Genomic DNA, 23,170 nt, shown 5'->3' with positions numbered 1-23,170 from the left:
TCCTGACATTTAAATCTATACTTTGTTAAATTTCTCTTCTTCAGAAATGCTTTTCTTGCCATTGCCAGTCTACATTTTGTATCCTCTACTTCAACCATCAGTTATTTTTCTCCCCAAATAGCAAAACTCCTTTACTACTTTAAGTGTCTCATTTCCTAATCTAATTCCCTCAGCATCACCCGATTTAATTTGACAACATTCCATTATCCTCGTTTTGCTTTTGTTGATGTTCATCTTATAGCGTCCTTTCAAGACGCTATCCATTCCATTCAACCGCTCTTCTAATTCTTTTGCCGTCTCTGACAGAATTACAATGTCATCGGCGAACCTAAAAGTTTTTATTTCTTCTCCATGGATTTTAATATCTATTCCAAATTTTTCTTTTGTCTGCTTCACTGCTTGCTCAATATACAGGTTGAATAACATTGGGGAGAGGCTACAACCCTGTCTCACTCTATTCCCCTTCCCAACCACTGCTTCCCTTTCATGCCCCTCGACTCATAGCTGCCATCTGGTTTCTGTACAAATTGTAAATAGCCTTTCACTCCCTGTATCTTACCCTGCCACCTTCAGAATTTGAAAAAGCGTATTCCAGTCAACATTGTCAAAAGCTTTCTCTAAGTCTACAAACGCTAGGAACATAGGTTTGCCTTTCCTTAATCTAGCTTCTAAGATACGCCGTAGGGTCAGTATTGCCTCATGTTCCAATATTTCTTCGGAATCCAAACTGATCTTCCCCGAGGTAGGCTTCTACAAATTTTTCCATTTGTCTGTAAAGAATTCGCGTTAGTATTTTGCAGCTGTGACTTATTAAACTGATTGTTCGGTAATTTTCACATCTGTGAACACCTGCTTTCTTTGGGATTGGAATTATATTCTTCTTGAAGTCTGAGGGTATTTTGCCTGTCGCATACGTCATGCTCACCAGATGGTAGAGTTGTCAGGACTGGCTCTCCCAAGGCCATCAGCAGTTCCAATGGAATGTTGCCTACTCCCTGTTTCAACTCAGGTCTTTCAGTGCTCTGCCAAACTCTCCACACAGTATCGTATCTCCCATTTCATCTTCATCTACATCCTCTTCCATTTCCATAATATTGTCCTCAAGTACATCACCCTTGTATAGACCCTCTATATACTCCTTCCACCTTTCTGCTTTCCCCTCTTTGCTTAGAACTGGGTTTCCATCTGAGCTCTTGATGTTCATACAAGTGGTTCTCTTATCTCCAAAGGTCTCTAATTTTCCTGTAGGCCATATCTATCTTACCCCTAGTGAGATAAGCCTCTACATTCTTACATTTGCCCTCTAGCGATCCCTGCTTGGCCATTTTGTACTTCCTGTCTTTCATTTATGAGACGTTTGTATTCCTTTTTGCTTTTGTTAGTAATCACCAAGAATTTCAAGTTTTATGATATCAAAACTGGAATTTTAGATTTTTGCTTTCTCTTGCATAAATTTCCATGGACACCCATGGAAAAGCATAAAAAATTTAAAGCTAAATTTGGACTAGGAAGTATAAAGTATCAGTTTTTCTGCTTGATTAAGACAGTGCTAAGCACGTGTTAACAGTAAACATTGTTTTCACAAACTCCAGGATTAAATAAATTGTCCAGCAGATCAGCAAACTACTATTGACAATATGAGAAGTAAAACAAAGATGGAAAGAAAAGAAGCAAGCAAGGAACATATGTAAGGGTTTACCATCCTACTGACATTTAGGTACTTTGAGACAATGCTCCGACTGCGGAAGGAAGTGACCTTGGCCTTGTAAGAATACTCCAGGCAGGCACAGATGGAAATTAAACTGAATAAAGGTGGTCTGATAGGTATCAGAGCACCAATGTTCTCAAACAATTCCAGTATGTGTGCCTACATATTACAACAGAGCTGACCACAAATTAGCACTGTGCTAAGAGCTTCACAATACAAAACTGAACTACTGTATTTAATGATGAACTGTAAGCTTCAACTTACTAACCATTTTCACTACACACACTGTTCAAAGTTATTGTAAGACTGACAGAAACAGCAGTATGTTAGGATGACAAGCAGGGTTCCACCTCCTGCACAAAACTCTCTTCGATGTCACATTCCATTTAACTATCTAAATCTTTATTTAACTATCTAAATCTTTATTTAACTATCTAAATCTTTATTTAACTATCTAAATCTTTATTTAACTATCTAAATCTTTATTTAACTATCTAAATCTTTATTTAACTATCTAAATCTTTATTTAACTATCTAAATCTTTATTTAACTATCTAAATCTTTATTTAACTATCTAAATCTTTATTTAACTATCTAAATCTTTATTTAACTATCTAAATCTTTATTTAACTATCTAAATCTTTATTTAACTATCTAAATCTTTATTTAACTATCTAAATCTTTATTTAACTATCTAAATCTTTATTTAACTATCTAAATCTTTATTTAACTATCTAAATCTTTATTTAACTATCTAAATCTTTATTTAACTATCTAAATCTTGCAGTATTCTTAGTACTTAAATCTGAACTGATATGTTTTGAAAGAGGTTAAGGCTCATGTTTTACTTCCTTCACCCAGGGAATACAAAAGTTTACATAACTGCACTCCCAGATATGCTATGGAATTAAATGTTTGCATTTAAAGTTAATGCTGTGGAATATTTGTTATGGTTGAAACTTCCTAGTAGTAATATTTAGATGAATATAATATTAAGAATCAACTTCAAACTAGAATTCTGCCATAGGTCCTTAACACAAGATAACATGATTTAAATAAGATGCATAATAATGTGCTGATGTATGTACAAGCTAGTCTGACACCCGATTGCTTGATGTATCACCACATTTTTTTTAGTTACCCATATTTCTAAGATGATAAATGTGAAATGAAAATATTTGATATCAATTTAAAACATTTCTTTTAAATACACACAACAAGAGAACTCCCAACACCAGAAAGACAACTTCAGTATTCCAGACACCTAATGCAAGTTAAATTTTGCTTATTTAGTGTACAGCAAAACTACATAAAACTGTGAGATGTAAATCTGGAAAGTAAAATACAGAACAAAAACAAAATTATTAACAAAACAGTATAAAATCATAGTAAGTGAACATGTAGAGATATTAGTAAGATCATAGTTCTGTTCCATCCATACAAGCTCATTTCCATAATACTTTACCAAGCAATGACTTCTACAGTGGGGCCTTTAAAAAGTCTACATATCCTCAAAACTTTTTTATATGGCATCCTCTGACAATGTGGCTTCCTGTGTGTTATACTGCCACTTACCACTGGAAAAACTGCACTTCCAACATTTCTGCACATATCACTTTGCAAGAGCGAGGTCAATATGCAGCTTACACCATTCATTCATTTCTATCATACCTGCATCTCATAGCAAACACCTTGAGAACTGAATGGCAAGGAACACTATCAGAAGAACTGATGGTTTTTGCATGTTTGGCATCACTGGATTAACAAACCATTTATTAGAGGGATAAAAGACTATCAGATGCTGATGGAATAAACACACTTCAGTTTTAAGTAATGTGTCTTATTACATGAATTGTTTCAGAAGCCTAAAGCTCCATCACCAGATGCCACCAAATAATCATAAACATGTAGCAGTCAGGTGAGGCAGTAACAGGGATCAAACACACCCAATCAACACAGAGAAACAGTAAACAGCACCGACCTCAACAGCCAACAAGGAGTTACTTACTGGCTGTCAGGGCAGGTGCCATGGTTGCTGCTCCTACGTTTCCACGTGTTTGGTATATGTTTGGTCCTTCATGACCAACTGGCCCAACCACCACATATTTATGGTTAATTATTTGGTGGCACTTGATGGAACTTTAAGCTTCTGAAACTAGTTACATCAAACAAGAAAAATTATTCAAAACTGAAACGTGGATTTTTATCTCTTACTATGTTCCTCAATTGCAGACATTCGTCTGATCAAATTTTATACAACAGATGATCTACCTTTGAGAAGAGGTTTTATTTGCACCTGCAAACCCACACCTGGGATCATCAAAATGAATGTTGGGCAAATAATTGTTTCTCTAGTCATATGGTTGATCATTTCATTCTTTGGAGTTACCCACAAGACTTGGGAGCAAGAGAAAGACAACTCAGCAGGCAGTATGACTAAGGTCAGAGAAAAAGTTGTGAACTGCAGACATCAAAGGATGACAAATTAATGCTGATTAATAACCTGAAGACAGATCATCAAGTTCATACCAATTAAACCAAAGTTGAGGGAGATCTGAATAATGAAATGTATGGCCCTGTTGATGGCTATTACCCCTGTTGTAAACTATGTGTTCCCAGCAACATATGTTGCAGACTGACTGGAGACGTAAAAGCAAATCTTAGTCTATCCACAGTTTTAGAGCAGGAAGTGAATGATGGGAGCTTCCTGAAACTCCTTAAGAGCGAAGAGGAAAAGAAACATAATAAGGGAACAAAAGTTAGTTCTTTGAAATAAACTGGACCTAATTTGTAGCCTGGGTACTAACCTGGGAAGGGGTGGGTGGGGGGAGAACACAAGGATCACATTCTAAGGAGGCTATGTGGAGGTCCTGGCAGAGTGCCTTGAGGTGCATTCCACTGAGAGCAAGTATTAGCACAGTGATGCTCCCCTGTATGCAAAAAAGAATTTGAATATAATAGGAAATTGTCAGATGACAATTGCATAAATGAACAAGAATTGGTACTGTTGAACTGAAGAGGGAATAACCCCATCTCAGGAATGAGACTGTGGGACGAGTCCTGAAGGTGCCAATGGCCAGTATGATTCCATGATGCAGAACTCTATCGAACAATTTTACAGCTGAAGATGTTGTGGAGCCATAAACTGGGCAACTATATTCCAACTGCAATGAGACCAGGATCCAATAAATAGGGTGGAGATTAGAGTGATCTGCACCCCATGAGATGTAGGCACAAAAGCAACCGTATAGGATTTCTTATTAAAGGGAGTCCCAAAAATTGGGTACCCACGCAGAGATCTGGGTGAAGGATGGACTGTGATGCAAGAACAGAAGTGACTTTCTCATGAGAAAACTGGAAACCATGGGAAAGTGGCCAGTGGTGTTCAACCAAGACTGAAGATGGAAGCTACACTACATTCAAAAGTAGTTGACATACAGCACAGGGATGAGCAGTTGTCCAACAGGATGCCAGTGAAAGTAACACTCAGCAAGGAGCCCTGCAGAACACTGTTCTCTGGAACCTATAAGGAGCCAATTCGTGTACCAACTGTAACCAGTGGGGTAAAAATTGACAAATAGCAACATGTAGGGAGCCTTGAATGTGCTAGTACGGAATGTCAAGTAAAATGAGATTGTGCCAAACAGTGCCCCATGTCATACATAGGACAAGATAATTTTTAAGCAATTTTTAAACAATTTTTCTTATTAAATTGCAAGGCCAGACAAAATTGTTTATGAAACTGAACTGACCTTTAAAATCACTGAAAATAATCACCTGAACTTTGTCCTCCTCCTCGTTATCACCATCATTGTCCTCTTCATATGTACGATGGTCTTCATTGTCACAGACCATTACTTACACTGCACTTCTTGAAAGATTTAACTAAACTGATCTAGCAGAAGGAGACCTGTTCTTCAATAAAGAACCTTTCCTTCTCTCCCACACTGTCAATCTATAATTTCATCCCAGCATCATCCATCCAACCCTTGTGTACATTACCATCATCTGGTGGTATTTCAAAAGGTTTTGGCATTGCACTTGACAACATTCACTGGATTAAGTTCAGTACCACCAGCACAACATGAAAGGACAAAAATGTAGTGTATTTTTTCCATATGCACTTTTTTTAATAACTACAGTTTTAGCACCTTACATGGCAACAGTTGTTACTCAGTACACCAAATGTCAGGAGTTTCATAAATATTTGCTATTTGGCTTATTTCCACACAGATTTTCTTTTGATGTTTAAAAATAAAATTATGGAAAGATAATATTTTTCTTCATACTCTTGTGGCATTTGCTGAGATGTTTTTGTTTTGGTTCGCATGCTAAGCCCACGACACTTCATAAACCTGTAGCACCAAGCAACTCTACCATTAAAGTTTATTAAGTTTCACTGCAGCAATAGATGAGCATGTTTTTTTATCATTTTTGTATTAATTTCAATGCCATTTTGATGCTGTCCTTGAATCCATTCCAATATGTCATCTAGTTTTGGCTATTTTGCATTCAATTCTCTTATTTACACATTCAATCTTCCTCACTTTTATCAAGTTGTTCATTCCTAGCCAGCCAATCAAGAGTGGTTTTTTCTTTTGGTGGAAGGCCGAATTGCTGCTCCACTCCTGTTTCCATGTTGTTCTGCATATGCTGTTATTTTCAATTTACATCTCATCGTATGGATACCATTTATTATTGTGAAATTAGCTGTTAACAAAAATATTGTACTTTTACCAATAAGACGAATCACTTTCAATTCAATTTCACTGGCACCACAGACTGCAATGACATGTCACAGGTTAGTGTTCTGGTTTTGTGGTAGTGGGGTGGGAGGCAGAAAGTGTTAGCAAGCTTGTGAATCCCTGGAACTCATGTTCATTGCATCAGTGCACTGCTGCTGCCACAAGTTGAATCCAATGTTGCCAGATAGAAAGAGATTTCCTACGGCATCGAATATATGGCCATTTTTAAACTGGTAGGTATTTTAAATCACACGCTGGACATTTTTATATTAGTTTCGAGTATAAGATGCACCTGAATTATGAATGCATTTTTTAAAGAAATAAGAGCATCATAGTCCATAAAATATTATATCAAAGGCCATCTGTAGATGGGGTCTGAGTAACAGTAAGATGTTGGATCACCTGATTAAGACTAATTAGGGCCTGAGACAATATTGTGTGGCGAGTGAAGAGGCTGAATCAGTTCCCAGTCAGTGAAAGGCTCATTATGTAGGCATGATGGGAGGCTAAAGGATAGCAGAATGTTTTCAATTGTCTTATGCTTTCGTAATGTCTGATAAAAAGAGGACATCAATGCATGCACAAAAATGGGTCACAATATGTTTGGCAAGATCCAGTGCACTGGTGGGTATACCACCACGGAGGACAAGATCTCAAAATGGATACATTATAATACATACTTGGTGAACACAAAATTGTCATAGCGAGACTGAACACCGTAACTTGCTAATCTTTCAAAATAATCTAAAAATATACCTATTAAAAAAAAAAAAAAAAAAAAAAAAAGCAGATAAAAGTTCACTTGACACCTTCTTGAGAGACCATCTCCTTGCAAATTAATAATGTAAATGTAGACCACATGTGACTTGAATTCAAAGTGGTAGTATCAACAGCACTTGAGAAATTTATACTAAATAAATTAAACGACGGAGCTGGTCCCGTCGGTACACAAAACGGGTCAGAACACTGTTACAGAAGTAACGAAAAAAGCTTGTCAAATTAAAAAGAAAACAAAACCCCAAAAATTTAAAATCTTTTACAGAAGCTTGAAATTTAGCACAGACTTTAAGGAAATATGCTTATAATAGTTTCCACAATGAAACTGTCTTGAAACCAGGCAGAAAATCCAAAGAGATTCTGGTCATGTGTAAAGTATGCTAGCAGCAAGACAATCAATGCTTTCTCTGCATGTTAGCATTGGAAATACTATCAAAGACAGTGCTGCTAAAGCAGAGTTACTAAACACAGCCTTCTGAAATTCCTTCACCTAGGAACCTGAAGCAAACATTCCAGAATTTCAGACATGAACAGCTGCCAACATGAGTAACTTAGAAGTAGATATTCTTTGAGCAGTGAAGCAACTTAAATCACTCGATAAAAGGAAGTCTTCCTTAATGTGTACTGATTAGGTTCCTTTCAGAGTATGCCGACACCATAGCTCTATACTTAATCATAGAGAACTGCTTGCTCAACAAAACATCCATGCCCAATGCCGAGACAATTGCATAAGTCACAACAAGATTCTAGACAGCCAATACATGTAACACACCAAATTACAGGCTCTTATTAATGTAGTATGCAGCAGGATTTTGGAAGATAAGGAATTACCCTGAAGATTATTTATTGACACACAGTCAACATTGATTTAAAAAACATACTTCTGAAACAACTTGCTGTTTACTCACACAAAGTGTTGAGTGCTGTTGACACGGAATTTCAAATTGATTCCGCATTTCTAGAGTTCCAGAAACCTTTTGACACTGTACCTAACAAACGGCTTGTAATCAAATTGTGTGCTTATCGAATATCATCTCAGTTATTTGACTGGATTCACAATTTACTGTCAGAGATGCCACAGTTCATAGTAACAGACAGGAAATCTTCGATCAAAACATCTGATTTCTGGCATTCTCCAAGATAGTGTTCCAGGCCCTCTGCTGTTCCTTATCTATATACACTATTTAGAAGACAATATGAACACCCATCTACAGCTGTTTGCAGATGATGCTGTCTTATCACCTAGTCAAGTAATAAGGAAATCAAAAACTGCTAAATGATTTATAAAATACATTTGTATGATGTGAAAATTGGCAATTGACCCAAAACAGTAAAAAGTGCTAGGTTATCCATGAGTGCTAAAGAATCCTAATTCAGTTACTCAATAGATCAATCAAGTAAAAAGGACACAAATCCAACTAAAAACCTAGGAAGTGCAATTACGAACAACTCAAATTGGAAAAAGCAAAAATTGTCTGTCCTCTTGAAGTACTGCTGTACAGCATGGGATCCTTACCAGATAGGATTGAAGGAGTATCACGAGAAAATTCGACACCGTATGCTGTCTGCTTTATTTCTGCACAACACATTTATTTACTACACAAATTTGACACTGCTCCATCTAGTTTTTTGTCCATGCCATATCTTAATATTTTCAACTGGTAGTTTTGTGGGGAAATGAACAATTTTTGCAAAGTTTAATTTCAAATTACTTTTTTTACCAATGTCTAGTTCCTAGGCTCCTGCTCAAACCCTGAATTAACTGTCAGGTTCACAATAGACTATTGCTGGTGAGTTTTCTGCACACACGGTGGTATTAACCCATTAACTGCTTTGGACATGTTAACGCGTGTGCCTTTGTACATGTCCCTGTGTGCTCTGAACATGTTTATGGGCACCACCAGTGCTTCCACCTGGTACTCTGAGCATGACTATGCATAGACATGTTCAGAGTACCAGGTAGAAGGACTGGTTGCGCAGGTAAACATGTTCAGGGCACACAGGAACAGGTACTATGTCACGAGTGCTAAGAAGTCCAGAGCAGTTTAAGGGTTAGACAACCTGGCACGGCATATATACTGATATACAAAAAATGTTGATGGCCCTAATATTTGTCCTAGTTGAAGATCTAATTAAAGTTTCCAGCCACTGTTATGAACAACAACTCTGCTTTCTATTCACTTTCCTATTAAATGGCTAATACAGAAATACTAATTATTTAGTTAAAATGTATATCTTCATATGAAAAAGTTTGACAAATCCAATCAGATTTAAACTTAAGTCTGAAAATCTTGGCTATGAGGCATTCAATATTACAGCAAATGACCAGCTTGTCAAGTGTTACAACTCAACAAAAATTTGTCAGCTTTCTCAAAAACTACACAGGATTGAACCAAAAGCCAAAATGTTGACTTCCTGCTCCTCCTCCTCCCCCCTCCCCAATTTGAATTCCTAGCATCTGTAAGAAATACCAACCAAAATTGGTTATCTTCCTTTAAAAGTAGAAATGATAAACCAATTTTATTAGTGTTTCATGTTTCGAATTCTCCACTTATCTGACTCAAATTCTATCTAAATGTCTTGTCTCTTTCCTTGAACCACAAGACATAAGCTGTTGTGTGACATTCTTATTTCTATTACCCTATCCCTACTTCTGGAATCATGAAAAATTGTTAGAGACCAAAACAAATGTTTTTTATTACCATATATTTGATTTATGATTATCAAAATAAGATGAGATATACTAATATACTATATGCACAAACAATATGTACTTGGATGAAGTGAAATCCATTTTATTTCTGTTTCACAATCTCAGTGCTGCACAAAATTATTAATTTTCTGAGTTATTTCATCACACAATAAAAAACTGAAAATCTATTCTAATTGCCATACAAATGTACTCAATTTGACAAAAACTGAAATATAAAAAGCAATTAGTATTGATAAAAAATATTTCTTTCACTATAATAGGTAAAATGTGCACAGCAGAAAGTTTTTTGTGGAGGTGCTTACCTGGAGCAGATGATAAAAGGTCTGGTCCTAAGCCATCCTGTTGTCCAAAATTATCAATCATCTCAAAACTACCAGTGAGAGGGGCGGAACCTTGTGCACCAAACATGGCATCTGCAGGCATATCAAAATTATCAGTAACTTAAACAGATAGTACTATATATCACAATGTTTACACATTTATGTAGGAAGGACAAGAATTTATATGCACTTACAAATATGCATAGCATGATAAACAGGCAAGGTAAACATAGCAGAAAAAGCTAACCAACTCCAAAGATCTCTTCATATTTCCATTCACTATAGCAGTGCTTTGATGGGCAAGTGTTAGTTTTAACACTTGAATTACAGAGACATTACTGCATTGAATCTTATAGATACAGTGTGTCTAGGTTATACAATGAGAAACAGATCCACGACAAAGAGAAACAGATCCACGACAAAGAGAAACAGATCCACGACAAAGAGAAACAGATCCACGACAAAGAGAAACAGATCCACGACAAAGAGAAACAGATCCACGACAAAGAGAAACAGATCCACGACAAAGAGAAACAGATCCACGACAAAGAGAAACAGATCCACGACAAAGAGAAACAGATCCACGACAAAGAGAAACAGATCCACGACAAAGAGAAACAGATCCACGACAAAGAGAAACAGATCCACGACAAAGAGAAACAGATCCACGACAAAGAGAAACAGATCCACGACAAAGAGAAACAGATCCACGACAAAGAGAAACAGATCCACGACAAAGAGAAACAGATCCACGACAAAGAGAAACAGATCCACGACAAAGAGAAACAGATCCACGACAAAGAGAAACAGATCCACGACAAAGAGAAACAGATCCACGACAAAGAGGGTATAACGTACCTGCTTCTCATGTCCGCAACAGTCTATGTAAAGTGATTTTGTATGTGTTTCCATGGCTACAGATCAGTGTTGCTGCAAGTCTATACAAGACTTTTCAGCCACATAGCTTCAGTACCACCAGTAGCATTTTGTACTTCACAGTTTAAAGCCAGCAACTGCATTTCTAGCTGTCAGGTATCTTTTTGCCAAATGAAGAACAGAGAAACTGAACCACAACTGTTACGTGACTGCGCATAAGATGTGGAGATTTCTTGGTTCCTAGTTCACAGTGTGCACTTCCCACTTTATAGTAGTACAGACGTGAGCCCCATGGCATGTATTAGCTGACACTGATGATCCAAGCAGATACAATCAATGTCTGGAGCATTCATCCAAACCACGATTGTCTCAATGAATATAAATATTTGCTGGGGCAACACCTGTTCCAATGTATAGAATACTATTCCATCTCAGTAAATATTGCCATTTTCTAATGTGTTAAAGCTAGCATGCTGCACTGTGCTATTTGTGTTTTTCTATCCATGAATTAGCCTCAATGCAAGTGTGTTTACACCCAGTATTACAGTGGTAAACTTTCACTTTTTGTCAGTTGTGCAATACTGTCAGATGTACTCTTGTGTACGTAGCTTTTGCATTTCATGTCATGGAAATGTTTCTAGCTGGTGCAATTGCCCATATTTTTGTTTGGCAACACTGGCCTCAAGTTGTGACCTTCCAGTCATGGCTATCAACAGATAATCAGGTTACCCATACTGTTATTATAATACACCCAGGTGGTAGCCCTTTTACACAGAAGCTATTCAGAGATAAACTTTCACTTTATGACCCCAGGAAAATCTAGATCTGATGCGCAAGACTTATCTAAAGTTATGCAACTGGGCATATGCTCACAAATTTTGGTTTTACATCATGGTGACGTAATTACATTTATTTCCCCTTCCATTTGTAACTGAGGACCCTGAAAACACAGTAGACACTTCTGCCATTTAATATGGTTAATAATTGTCGATCTAAAATCTAAGTTCACGTCCATTTTGAACTTTTACATGCTACAGAATCAAGAACACTGAAGGAAACGGTAAGCTGCATGCAACAATCATTTCCTTCTAATGTATCATAGTTCTAGATATCTTTCCTTCTTTGTTTCAAAAAAAGATCTTTAAAAAAATTATGAACAGTTATGATACTATACAAATCAACACAAACTGAAAACAACCTTGTCCTATATTAGTAACCATGCAGTACCAATATTCAAAGAAAAGCCTAATAGCATGCATATAGAGGCAAACCACTGTACATAATTGTAAGTATAGTGGTACTTGTATTAATCTTCTTCATAATCAATACTTCTTTTTTGCAATGTTTCAAAATCCTGAACAGAAAAAACTCCCAAAGAGTTAAACTCACTCACTATACTAAACTGAATGATCAACATAAGGGACCGAGTACTTTAGTGAACTATGATGAAGGGATAAAAGTTCTCACTTCCAAACATAGATGTTCATCACTTTAAAATTATTAATCTGAACCCTTGCGTCTTTCAGGAACACTGTACAGGTCTTCGCATACATCTAACATTATCTCAAAACTGATTTCTTCTGCTCACTAAGAACTAAACTCCTTCCTATGTTAAAATTATATTTGAGACATCAGTTATGCCACATTGTGTTTAATCTGTTGCCTGTAGAGTAATAAAATTCAGTGTTGAGAATTTAGACAGCAGTATGTGAAGGAGGGTTACCACTATCCACTAATCAGAGGAAGCACTTCACATAAGATGGGTGCAGTTAAAACATGGCCTGCAAAAGCTTTGCTCAAACACTCTGGGATATTTGAGAACCACAAAAAATGAAAGTAGATTGGGTTATAAATACAAACTCCATAAAGAGGCCGACAGGAAACATTACAAGCTTAGATATTATGAGAATGGGGCTGACACCCCTCACACCTCCACAAAAGAAGCATTCAAGCATTTGCCTGAATAGATTAAGGGAAAAAGAGAAAATCTGAATACAGATGGATGTGGCATATTTGGTTGTAGGATACCACCCATCTGCATTAACCTGGGATGTAGTAGCACTGTACCACGATGTGCTATGCGACATTGAGCTGTGGTGTGTGTTTTGGAGTGGAAGTAACACACTGTAGATGGTATGGTTGTGTAGTGGTGGCACACTATAGTAGTTTTATTATGTGGTGGTGATTTATATGAGGAACATTATTGGGTCATTTAGTGTGCTACAGTTATGATGTGGACTGTAGGAAATTACATGGTGACAATGGAATAAACTGCACAAAATGTTATCATATAAAAAAGCAATAAGTCATTAAATTTAAATTTATTCTTAAATGCCCGTACAACCGCCGAATAAGACTTATTAATTAATTCACAGAAGAAGGTAGGTCGATATATGTTTATTAACATATCAAACCTGCCTCTATTAATAATAAACACCTTCTCCCGCGATTTAATTAAGAAAACACTGATCCACTTATGATCATCGTAAGCTATTTTCTCATGGTTTCCACCGTCCTGTCCTATCTGACTAATTTGTCACGTTCACTTCCTATCATACAACCTGCATACAGTTACCAACTGTAAAATGCAAGAAAAGCTGCCGACAATAACTAATTTTTCTCAGAAGGCGAGTTATGTAGGTGAACTGGAGATTGGGATACTAGCTTTTGTAGTTGTGGGGAGGATTTATTTGTATCCTGGTCTGGGGTTGACCTACAAAGTTTAAATGGACACGGTAATACTGGGCTCTTATGGTGTGTTTTGTAGGGTTTATTTTTTGGTATAGAGTTTTCAGTAAGTCCCCATCCAAAACTCCCTTTTCCCGTAGTTGCCTCACTAATTTAATTGGGTTTGGTCAGTGTATTGGTTTGCAAGGTATTTGTATTTTTGCAACTTTAATGGTTAAGAGATCAGTCTTAACTGGCGATAAGAAATAAACCACCAGCTCAATGTAGTCCTACAGACATGGCCATGTATAAAACTAAGTATGTGGGAGTGCTACAGAAACATAAGAAAAACACACTAAAAGAAAACTATTATATATAATTCAGTATTTCTTTAACAGCATCATACCAAACGAAACTTCTCGCACATACAGTTTTTCCATCGAAATTCGTGATTAGATATGCAGAAACAAATTCCAAAAGACACAGTGCTGACCACGCCAAAAGAAATTAAATTCCGAAAAATAGATGCTCAGACGTTCATTAGCAGTTGTTCATTCACATGCAACAGTACTACTCTCATATATCAAACTTACAGGTAGAGCCACCGCAGCATTTTAAGTAGCACAACGATAAAAGAAAAACAATATTATTAGCGACAGTATCACACAGCTTCTATATTAATTTTTTCAGTATCTCCTTTAATTTCACTGTACCTTGATCTAAAAATTAGTTAAAGTCATATACCAAGTCATCAGTAAATCTAACGTCGGAGGTAACTTAACTGATTATGAAACTTAAATAGGCCTACAAATTAGAGGGACTACAGAAACACACGATTGGAAAAAAACAAAAATGAGGTTAACAACCATGTCTAACGCTCTGGTGCATAGTATCGTTTGCAAAGGAAATTAGGTTTCCACGTTAATAAATCCAAACACACACACACACACACACACACACACACACACCTCTGCAAAGTGGGTAACCACACTGGAACATTACATTTAATGTACTTCCTTCTTACCGTCTGCAGCAGGTGGTGCATTTCCAGGATTCAATTCATCCTCCAATCCGGCAAGTTGATCTTGTTCTCTAGCTAGGAATTCTGCTGCTGGATCAACTTCAGGTTGATCGAAATTATCACCAAAACCATCCATAACTAAAAAATTGAAATATGAATCAGTTGTGCGCCAAAACACTAGGTAAACTTTTTATATAGGCATAGTGTTTTACCTGCCAAGCCACCACGGTAATTCTGCAGAAATCGCCCACGTTCCAATCCGCTCTCGTTTACTTCACACTAATACATGTAGCACACAGCATATGACGTACATTGACAGTTGGATACACCCCACCAGCAATGCAGCCACCACTTTACAGGACACTTACAGCAGACAGTTGGCAGTATGAAATGTTTCCCAATGTCCGTCTAGAACTGATTTATTTCTTAACAATCTCTCGTTGAAATATTTTCTGTACAAAATAAAATTTATTTTGGAACAAGAAGTGAAAAAATTGATTGGTAGGAGATGTTTAGGAAAAAAATGTTAAGGCTATTTCACATTGCTGTCAAGTCACACCACATGAAGACATTCCACGTTATTATTTAAATGGCGGCATTTGCACAAGCCATCAACAGATCTTCACGTGACCGCCAAGGTTTAACGGGAAGAAATTTTGGACGGTGGCGTCGCGTGCTAACATTGGAAAATAATCTATTTTGGCCGTTCAAAGTCATGTTAGAATAGTGGATATTGTGCTGTTATGTTTTCTTAATGTTTATTTCTAGGGATAAAAGTTTGGAGGATTTTGTTTTTGTGAAAAATTGCAAGTATTCCATGACGAGTTCGTTATATTTTCCATTGAGTGTTCTTCCATAAGCGGGGTCAGATATCTGAGAGAGAAAAATTGTTTAGGCTTTACAAGTACGAGCAGTTTATACTGCACCATTACGGCACGGTGGATTCACACTGTCCGTCATGTCACGTCACGTCACTTGGCTTTATACACCCATGTGTTCATATTTCATTTTGTCATGCTTTTCGTTGTTGATATCAGTTGTTATTGCAAGTCTCTGTTTCCGCGATTTTTTATTAGTTAAAAACTGTTTTGTTTCGTTATTTCTTTTGTAATTATTTATATTTCTATAATGACAGAACAGTGAGGTATTATTCTGAATTGTAAGGGCTGAGTGTACGAAGTACTTGTCCTCTAGTACAGCTATAAAGTCGATTTTTGCTCATACTAGTACTGTATTTAATATTTTAAAATGAAATGGATCATATGGCTGCAACTCGAAGTGGAACAAGTGCGTAGAATCAGACAGATTATTAAGTGGAATTTGTTTGTATGTTGTCAGGCATTTGTAATGTTTGATAAAGAAACAGACTGAAGCTAAAGGCACAGAAAAAATGTGAAAATGCTCTTTTTGCATACATTAGTTATTTGCTTCAATATGTTATTATAGAAAGATTATTTACTGTTAAGTAACTCTCTGGATTGTGCAAGAAACAGTTTTGCGAGAATCAGTGGTCAATATAAATGCAATTTCGCTAGCTAACCCAAGCACAAATAAAGCATTTCAACTGTCAAAATACAAGATACAAAGAAAACCTCTTGAAGGGAAAGGTACTGAGGGAGATATGACTATTGCACAAATATTTGCACTGAGCTGGTAACATTCAAGGAATGATGAGGAATGATCAGTGACTCTGGGAATGTTAATATTCTCGATTCCTGGAATGCTGATTCTGATGTCATCAAAATTCCTGCCTGGACCTACAGTGGTCCACTATTTATGAAAAGTGCTTCAGGGGACTTCATTAGACATTAGCAAGAGAACTATATAGAGCAGATTGGACAAAGTTATATGTGCTGATTCACAAAGATAATCCTAGAAAGGGTTAACTAACTCCTGCTGCCTTGAGTGGTAAGGAATGACCAGTTGTACTGCATGTTGCCTATACCACTTTCTGCAGACACTCTTACTGAAGTTAGGAAAATAATAAATTCACTCATAAGTGAAAGCTCACACGGAATTGATGCCATCTCCAACAGAGTGCTAAAAGCTTGTTCCCAACAAATAAGTAGGATTCTCAGCTCACTGAAACAGGGCATTTTTCCAGATCGACTGACATACGCTTTTGTTAAACCATTCCATAAAACAGGGGATAGATCTGATGCTAACAACTACAGCCCAATCTCACTTCTGACAGCTTTATCCAAAATTCTTGAAAAAGTAATGTATTCAATAGTAGCATCACATATTTGTAAAAATGAAGTACTAACAAAATGTCAGTTTGGTTTTCAGAAAGGCTTCTCAACAGAAAATGCTATATATGCTTTCACTGATCAAATATTAAATGCATTGAATAACCAAACATCACCCATTAGGGTATTTTGTGATCTCTCAAAGGCTTTTGATTGTGTGGGTCATGAAATTCCTCTAGATAAACTTAAGGATTGTGGCATGAGTAGAACAGTGCACACATGATTTAATTCATACTTAACTAAACGAGTGCAGAAGGTTGAAATTAACAGTACAGATAGTTTGCAAAAAGCTGCAGAGTCCTCAAACTGGGGAGGTATCAAGCATGTGTCCCACAGGATTCAGTCTTGGATCCCTTATTGTTCTTAATATGTATTGACGACTTGCCACTCTATATTCGTGAAGATGTAAAGCTAGTTCTTTTTGTCGATGATAAAAGTATAATAATGACACCCAAGAAGCAAGAATCAGCTGAGGAAATTGAAAATAATGTCTTTCAGAAAATTATTAAGTGGTTCCCTGCAAATGAACTCTCACTGAATTTTGATAAAACACAGTTCATACAATTCTGTACAGTAAATGGCATAACACCATAGACTATGAGCCTAAGTCTGTTGCTAAGGCAGAATACTTAAAATTGAATTGGAAGAAACACATTGATGATCTGCTGAAATGGTTAGGTTCAGCTACTTATGCTATTAGGGGTATTACAAATTTTGGTGATAAACATATCAGTAAATTAGCCTACTACGCCTATTTTCATTCACTGCTTTCATATGGCATCATATTTTGAGGCAATGCGTCAGTAAGAGAGAAAGAATTCATTGTACAAAAGCGTGTAATCAGAATAATAGCTGGAACCCACCCAAGATCACCTTGCAGACATTTATTTAAGGAACCTGAGATATTCGCAGTACCTTCGCAATACATGTATTCATTTATGAAATTTGTCATTAATAACCCATCCCAATTCAAAAATAACAGCGAAGTGCATAGCTACAACACTAGAAAAAAGGATGATCTTCACTATTCTGGATTAAATCTCACTTTGGCACAGAAAGGGGTGAATTATGCTGCCACAAAAATCTTTGGTCATTTGCCAAATAACATTAAAAGTCTGACAGATAGCCAACTATCATTTAAAAGGAAATTTAAAGAATTTCTGAATGACAACTCCTTCTACTCAATATATGAATTCTTAGATATGAAGTAGTAACTATAAAAAAATTAATTAATTAATTATTTTGTCTAAAGAAAACTTAGGTTACAATGACACATTCCACATAACTACGAAATGTCATATTCATGATCTATAGAACAAGTCTGTATGTATGTATGTATGTAATGTTCATGCCATCATACTGTGGCAGTAGTGTCCTGCGATATGTATGTCCATTGTTGATTCAAAATAAATAACACAATTCTTTTCTCCATGACTTCAGACTTGGTAGGTTACTTGCAATATCGTTCATTACAGCTGTCATTCCTGCAGTGCCAGTCAAGCGGAAGGGCTTCTTAGACAGATTGCGACTCACTGATAATCAACTGTCATTGAATGCTAAGATTTTCGGTTTTGTCATGTGCCAAGAGCAGGATGCAGTCGGTCGGTTTTTCAGAGGAAATCACACTGAGATGGTGGCAAGTGACCCAATTGTGTGTTGGTGGTTCTGATGCAGCTTGTCTTGGCTGTCCCAAAGAGCACTGTGCCAGGCTGTTGACAGGGACCCTGCTTCGTCATGCCAGGGTTTGCCATTGTGTCCCTTGCTGGGTCTCTGATTCAGCTTGCCTGTTGCCATGTACACATCTTCCATGTAACGCTAACATGATATGAAACATGGTTAAAAATGAATTAAACTTAGTTCCTCCAACTGTGTCCATACACAACAGTTCTTATCTTCAGTAACAATTTATGACGATTAAAGAGTAAAAGAAATGAGAACTGACTATCCTAATATTCACCAAATAAAAGAAATTCATATGGTTCGTGAAAAGCTAACAATAAACTTTAAATTTACACAGTGGATAAAAATGCTTTACAGAAATCTGCTGATCCTTAAAGACATTGAAAGCAAGGAAACAATTTATATAATGGGTATATAATGCAGCACAAAACATGTTGCACCCATGTTCTACAACATGAAATATATTATTATTTATGTATATGTTAAACTACAAAACGTATTTCCTGTAAGTATAGTTTAGCGAGACAAGAACAGAACACACAGATGGGGATAGATATTAATGGTTCAGGTTGGATTGTTCTGGCAGAGGGTTCCAGTCGAATTAATGCAGCATGCCATTATTGGGTAACAAACTATAGTATACCACCTGTCGATGCAGTGAAGCATTGTATACTATCTAACATCAACCAGTCTCACTATAGTGTGATCAAGACAGTTCAAGCCTATGTTTGGCCATCTTGATTTAGGTTTCCTGTGATTTCCTTAAATCACTCCAAGCAAATATCAGGATGGTTCCTTTGACACAATCCGAGCTTGTGCTACATCTCTAATGACCTCGATGTCGATAGGATATTAAAGTTAATCTTCCTTCTTTCTACCTTCTGTGAACAAGACCATTTACTGTCTCCTGAAGATAGATATAACACACTACCAAAAGAATGTAACCGATGTGGGTATCCATTTTCTATGGCAAATTCCATAGTGAACAGTTGTTGACATGACCAATTGACCAGACATCAAGCCTAGTTGTCCTGTTGATCATTTTTTACATGTATAAAGAAAACTCAAGGTGTTGGACCTGAAACAAAAACTAAAATCACCACAGAAGGACAAAAATCTAGCCAAAGCAGCAATGTGTACTCCTTTCTTGGCACTTTGTTACTGTGATGAGTGGGACATATCTGATTCCAGCATTTTAGTAGTCATAACAGTTGCTTCCAGTCAATGCTTTGATGGTAAATACTTATCTTTATCAGTTTGAACTGCGTATGCAACCAGCTGTGTGTTGCCACTGCTCAGCAAATCAACAATCCATCTAGGCATCTGTTCTCATTTACATCAAGGTATCCATTCCTTAATGTAACAGAGAGCTCAAATATTCATATAAATACAGGAGACACATCAATAATGACGAATGTCCATCGTCTTAATGATCCTAAGCGCTTTTCCAGCATGGCTTACTGCATACATCATCTGTAATCATTACTTTTACATTTCAGCTTCCCTCAAGCTCAAATAAAATGCAATCACTCAGGCATGACTCCTGACTCAATTAAGTTAAAGATACCAATTAAATGATATATGTCATCACTGTGAACAAGATCTACTACAACAACCAAAATTTCGCTTAAACAAATGACAATAATTATAGTATGAGTTAATGATCAACAGTTCATCAGAGTACATCAGGTATAACATATTCACAAATGCAGAAAAGTGCATGATACGTTTATCAGATTGGGAACCCTTTCTCTCTCTATTGTGTCATTGTGTGCTTCTTTCCCAGAATATCTTCAGGTAATTAATATGTTGTAAGGCCTTTGAGTTACCAGTTCGCAAAGTTTCCACCTCAAAGCACATTCCTTTTGACTCTGAAAGTTCCTGTATGAGCACTGAAAATTTGCTGTAAATAAACTGATGCTTCGTGACAAATAATGTGCTTTAAGTAAGATCTTCTGTCCTATAGTTAAATTAATCTTTCCAATCCTTCCTGCATGCTTTTTTCTTTACTTCCTTTGTTTGAACTTTTATTCCACCAATTATCAACCTTATTATATCTCAGTACCTTTGCACTGGGGTAGGCCGCTTTCTCCCTGAGTCTGTTTGTTCTGTTGCTGTATACTAAACCCTTATAACTTACCTCTCCTTCACTCAAAGTCTATTTATAAAATAATGTTGCATTATCAAGAAACTGCAGACTCTCACTTTTAATGTTTCTGCTGATACTCTGTCATTATTTAGCTTTTCCTCATATGGGACAATCTGATGGGGTTATGTGTAATGAATGTCTGCTCCTCTCTCTACAACTTTCTCTACTTGTGCCAGACTTGGGTGGTCAATGTTTCTGTGACCACTATACACTCATGTTCAGAAAAAACAGAAGACCTTGAAGAATAGAGATAGAATATTCCTATTCACAGGATATGTACATTAGTATGTTCTGCAGAAATGGTTAGCATTTCAGTCACCTCAGTTCAGCAAGTGTCCTGTTGCCTAGTAGGCATATGGTCCACTATGGGCCCTGATAATTTGTTCCATACATGATGGCATCGAGACGCATAAGGCACGAATGGCGTCGTGTTGTATAGCCATCCATGTGGCATTCACCTGGTTCCAAAGTTAATCTGTGGTGGTTGCCATAGGGTCACAGTGCTGCACATTTCACCATATCCCACACATTTTCGATTGGCAATAAGTCTGGTGATTTGACAGGATAGAGCAAGAGGCTGACATCCTGTAACACCAAGGAGGCACATGTTCATGCAGCAACATGTGGTGGTGTAGTGCCCTGCTGAAAATGATGTCTGGGATGTTATGCAGAATGGGTATGGGTACAGATCACAGGATGTCATTCACGTAGGTGACAGTGATCACAGTTCTCTGGACATGCACCAACTGTGATTTGTGGTTGTATCCAATAGCACCTGCACCATAGGGCCTTGCACATTGGTCAAAGGTAGGTGGAGAAGTGGACGACATGCACTTGACTCATGCCATAATAAACAGCGACGGACTGTCACTCTTGATAGTGTATGATGTATTACACTGTTCCACTGTTGCACCAGAGCCGTGGAGAATGCAGATCTGTCCATTTGGATGAGGTGTCAATCTTCTTGGGGTGGGATGGGGGGGGGGGGGGGAGCAGGAGGTGGTCTGGGTGATGTGACCTGGCTCATCTTGTTGTGATCTATGGCATTCTGTGAACCATTCTGCACACACCCACTACACTGTCGAAACATTTCGTCCCACACTAGCAGCAGTTTCCCGGATGAATCCAACACATTCTCTCACACCAATAATGCGTCTTCAAACTGACTGTTTTAATGGTACAGTTCTCACATACATCTTTGAGGCATCCTGTACTATCTGCTCAGGTCACTCTGATTGATTACCTTCGATTTACAGCGACAGTGAGAGCCGCAGGCACACTTTACTGGTAGGTGGTGTCACAGCGCAGTGTCTATGTTGACCTTGAACTTTCCCGCCGACATGGTTTAATCATGTCTGCAGAGCTTATCAATATACATGTTCTGTGAATATGAACGTCCTATTTCTAGTCTTTCAAAGTTTTTCTGAACAGTTCGTGACGTCTGGAGTCTCTCCATCCATTACAGCTTCTTCGTCCATTATTCCATTTAAAATAACATGGCTGTAGACCTCCTTGTGTCTCATGGAAGTGACAGGGATTGCCAGATTGATTTCTCTCTTTGCAGGTAACGACAAACATGGTGTTGCACTTTGGTCATAGCCCATTCTTGTAATAGAGACTGGAAACCTCGAATATCAAACATATACCTTCCAGCAATCCATTTCCCTTTGCACTCTGTGTGGCAGTTTGGTTAAGCAGATCACAATTAATTTCAATGGAACCTCGTGATACTAGATACATTGCACCATACCCTTGAAGCACAGTAATACATTCTGACATCTCGCATCGTGATACACATCACCGGTCAGGCTGCCACGTTTGACTTGATTCTGTGTACTCTTCGATCAATATTCATGTAAGAATGCTGTTTGGAACTCTGTGTATGGCTTACAACCTTACAGGAGAACGTATATCTAAGATGCTGAGTCACTTCTTAGGTGTGTGTATACAAAGCACATTTTTAGTGGTGGGCTGCTCCACATTACTGGAAATGAGTTCTTAACTTGATCAATAAACATACGTGGGTGTAAGATTTTCATAGGATCTAGAAACTGACAATATCTCTAAAGTGTCAGGAAATGCTTCCTATTTTCTTCGTCTTCAGACTCGTCTATCGATCGATTTGGGGCTCCACTGTTATAGATCGTTGGTCCCCGAATCCTAGCCAATATCTCCTCAGATTATTTGAGCTTATCAGAGAGCAGTTTCTCTTCTTTGTATCAACGTTATCTAAATGCACAATTCCTTGTGGCTGCCGCAATTTCT

General features: G+C 37.3%; 2 protein-coding genes across 10 annotated transcripts in view; both read right to left on the bottom strand.

The window, feature by feature from the left end:
* LOC126281805 (clathrin light chain) overlaps positions 1-15,617 on the bottom strand; it is a 62,312-nt gene extending 46,695 nt beyond the window's left edge. The window contains exons 1-3 of one of the 9 annotated variants that reach the window (XM_049981028.1): positions 15,040-15,617; positions 14,831-14,965; positions 10,246-10,356 (exon numbers count right to left, since the gene is read on the bottom strand). In XM_049981028.1, the coding sequence (XP_049836985.1) occupies positions 10,246-10,356; positions 14,831-14,963 (244 nt within the window). In that variant the 5' untranslated portion in view covers positions 14,964-14,965; positions 15,040-15,617. The remainder of the gene's footprint in view (positions 1-10,245; positions 10,357-14,830; positions 14,966-15,039) is intronic. The other 8 variants (XM_049981033.1, XM_049981029.1, XM_049981025.1 and 5 more) reach the window with 8 other exon arrangements.
* Positions 1-23,170, bottom strand: part of LOC126281804 (uncharacterized) — a 312,553-nt gene that overhangs the window by 228,337 nt on the left and 61,046 nt on the right. The gene's annotated exons all lie outside the window — the stretch shown is intronic.

This window comes from Schistocerca gregaria, chromosome 7 (genome assembly GCF_023897955.1).
Source record: "Schistocerca gregaria isolate iqSchGreg1 chromosome 7, iqSchGreg1.2, whole genome shotgun sequence".
In the NCBI taxonomy this organism is placed as follows: Eukaryota; Metazoa; Arthropoda; class Insecta; order Orthoptera; family Acrididae; genus Schistocerca; species Schistocerca gregaria.
Note: the sequence above shows the minus strand (reverse complement) of the source record. Positions and strands in the feature narration are given on the sequence as shown.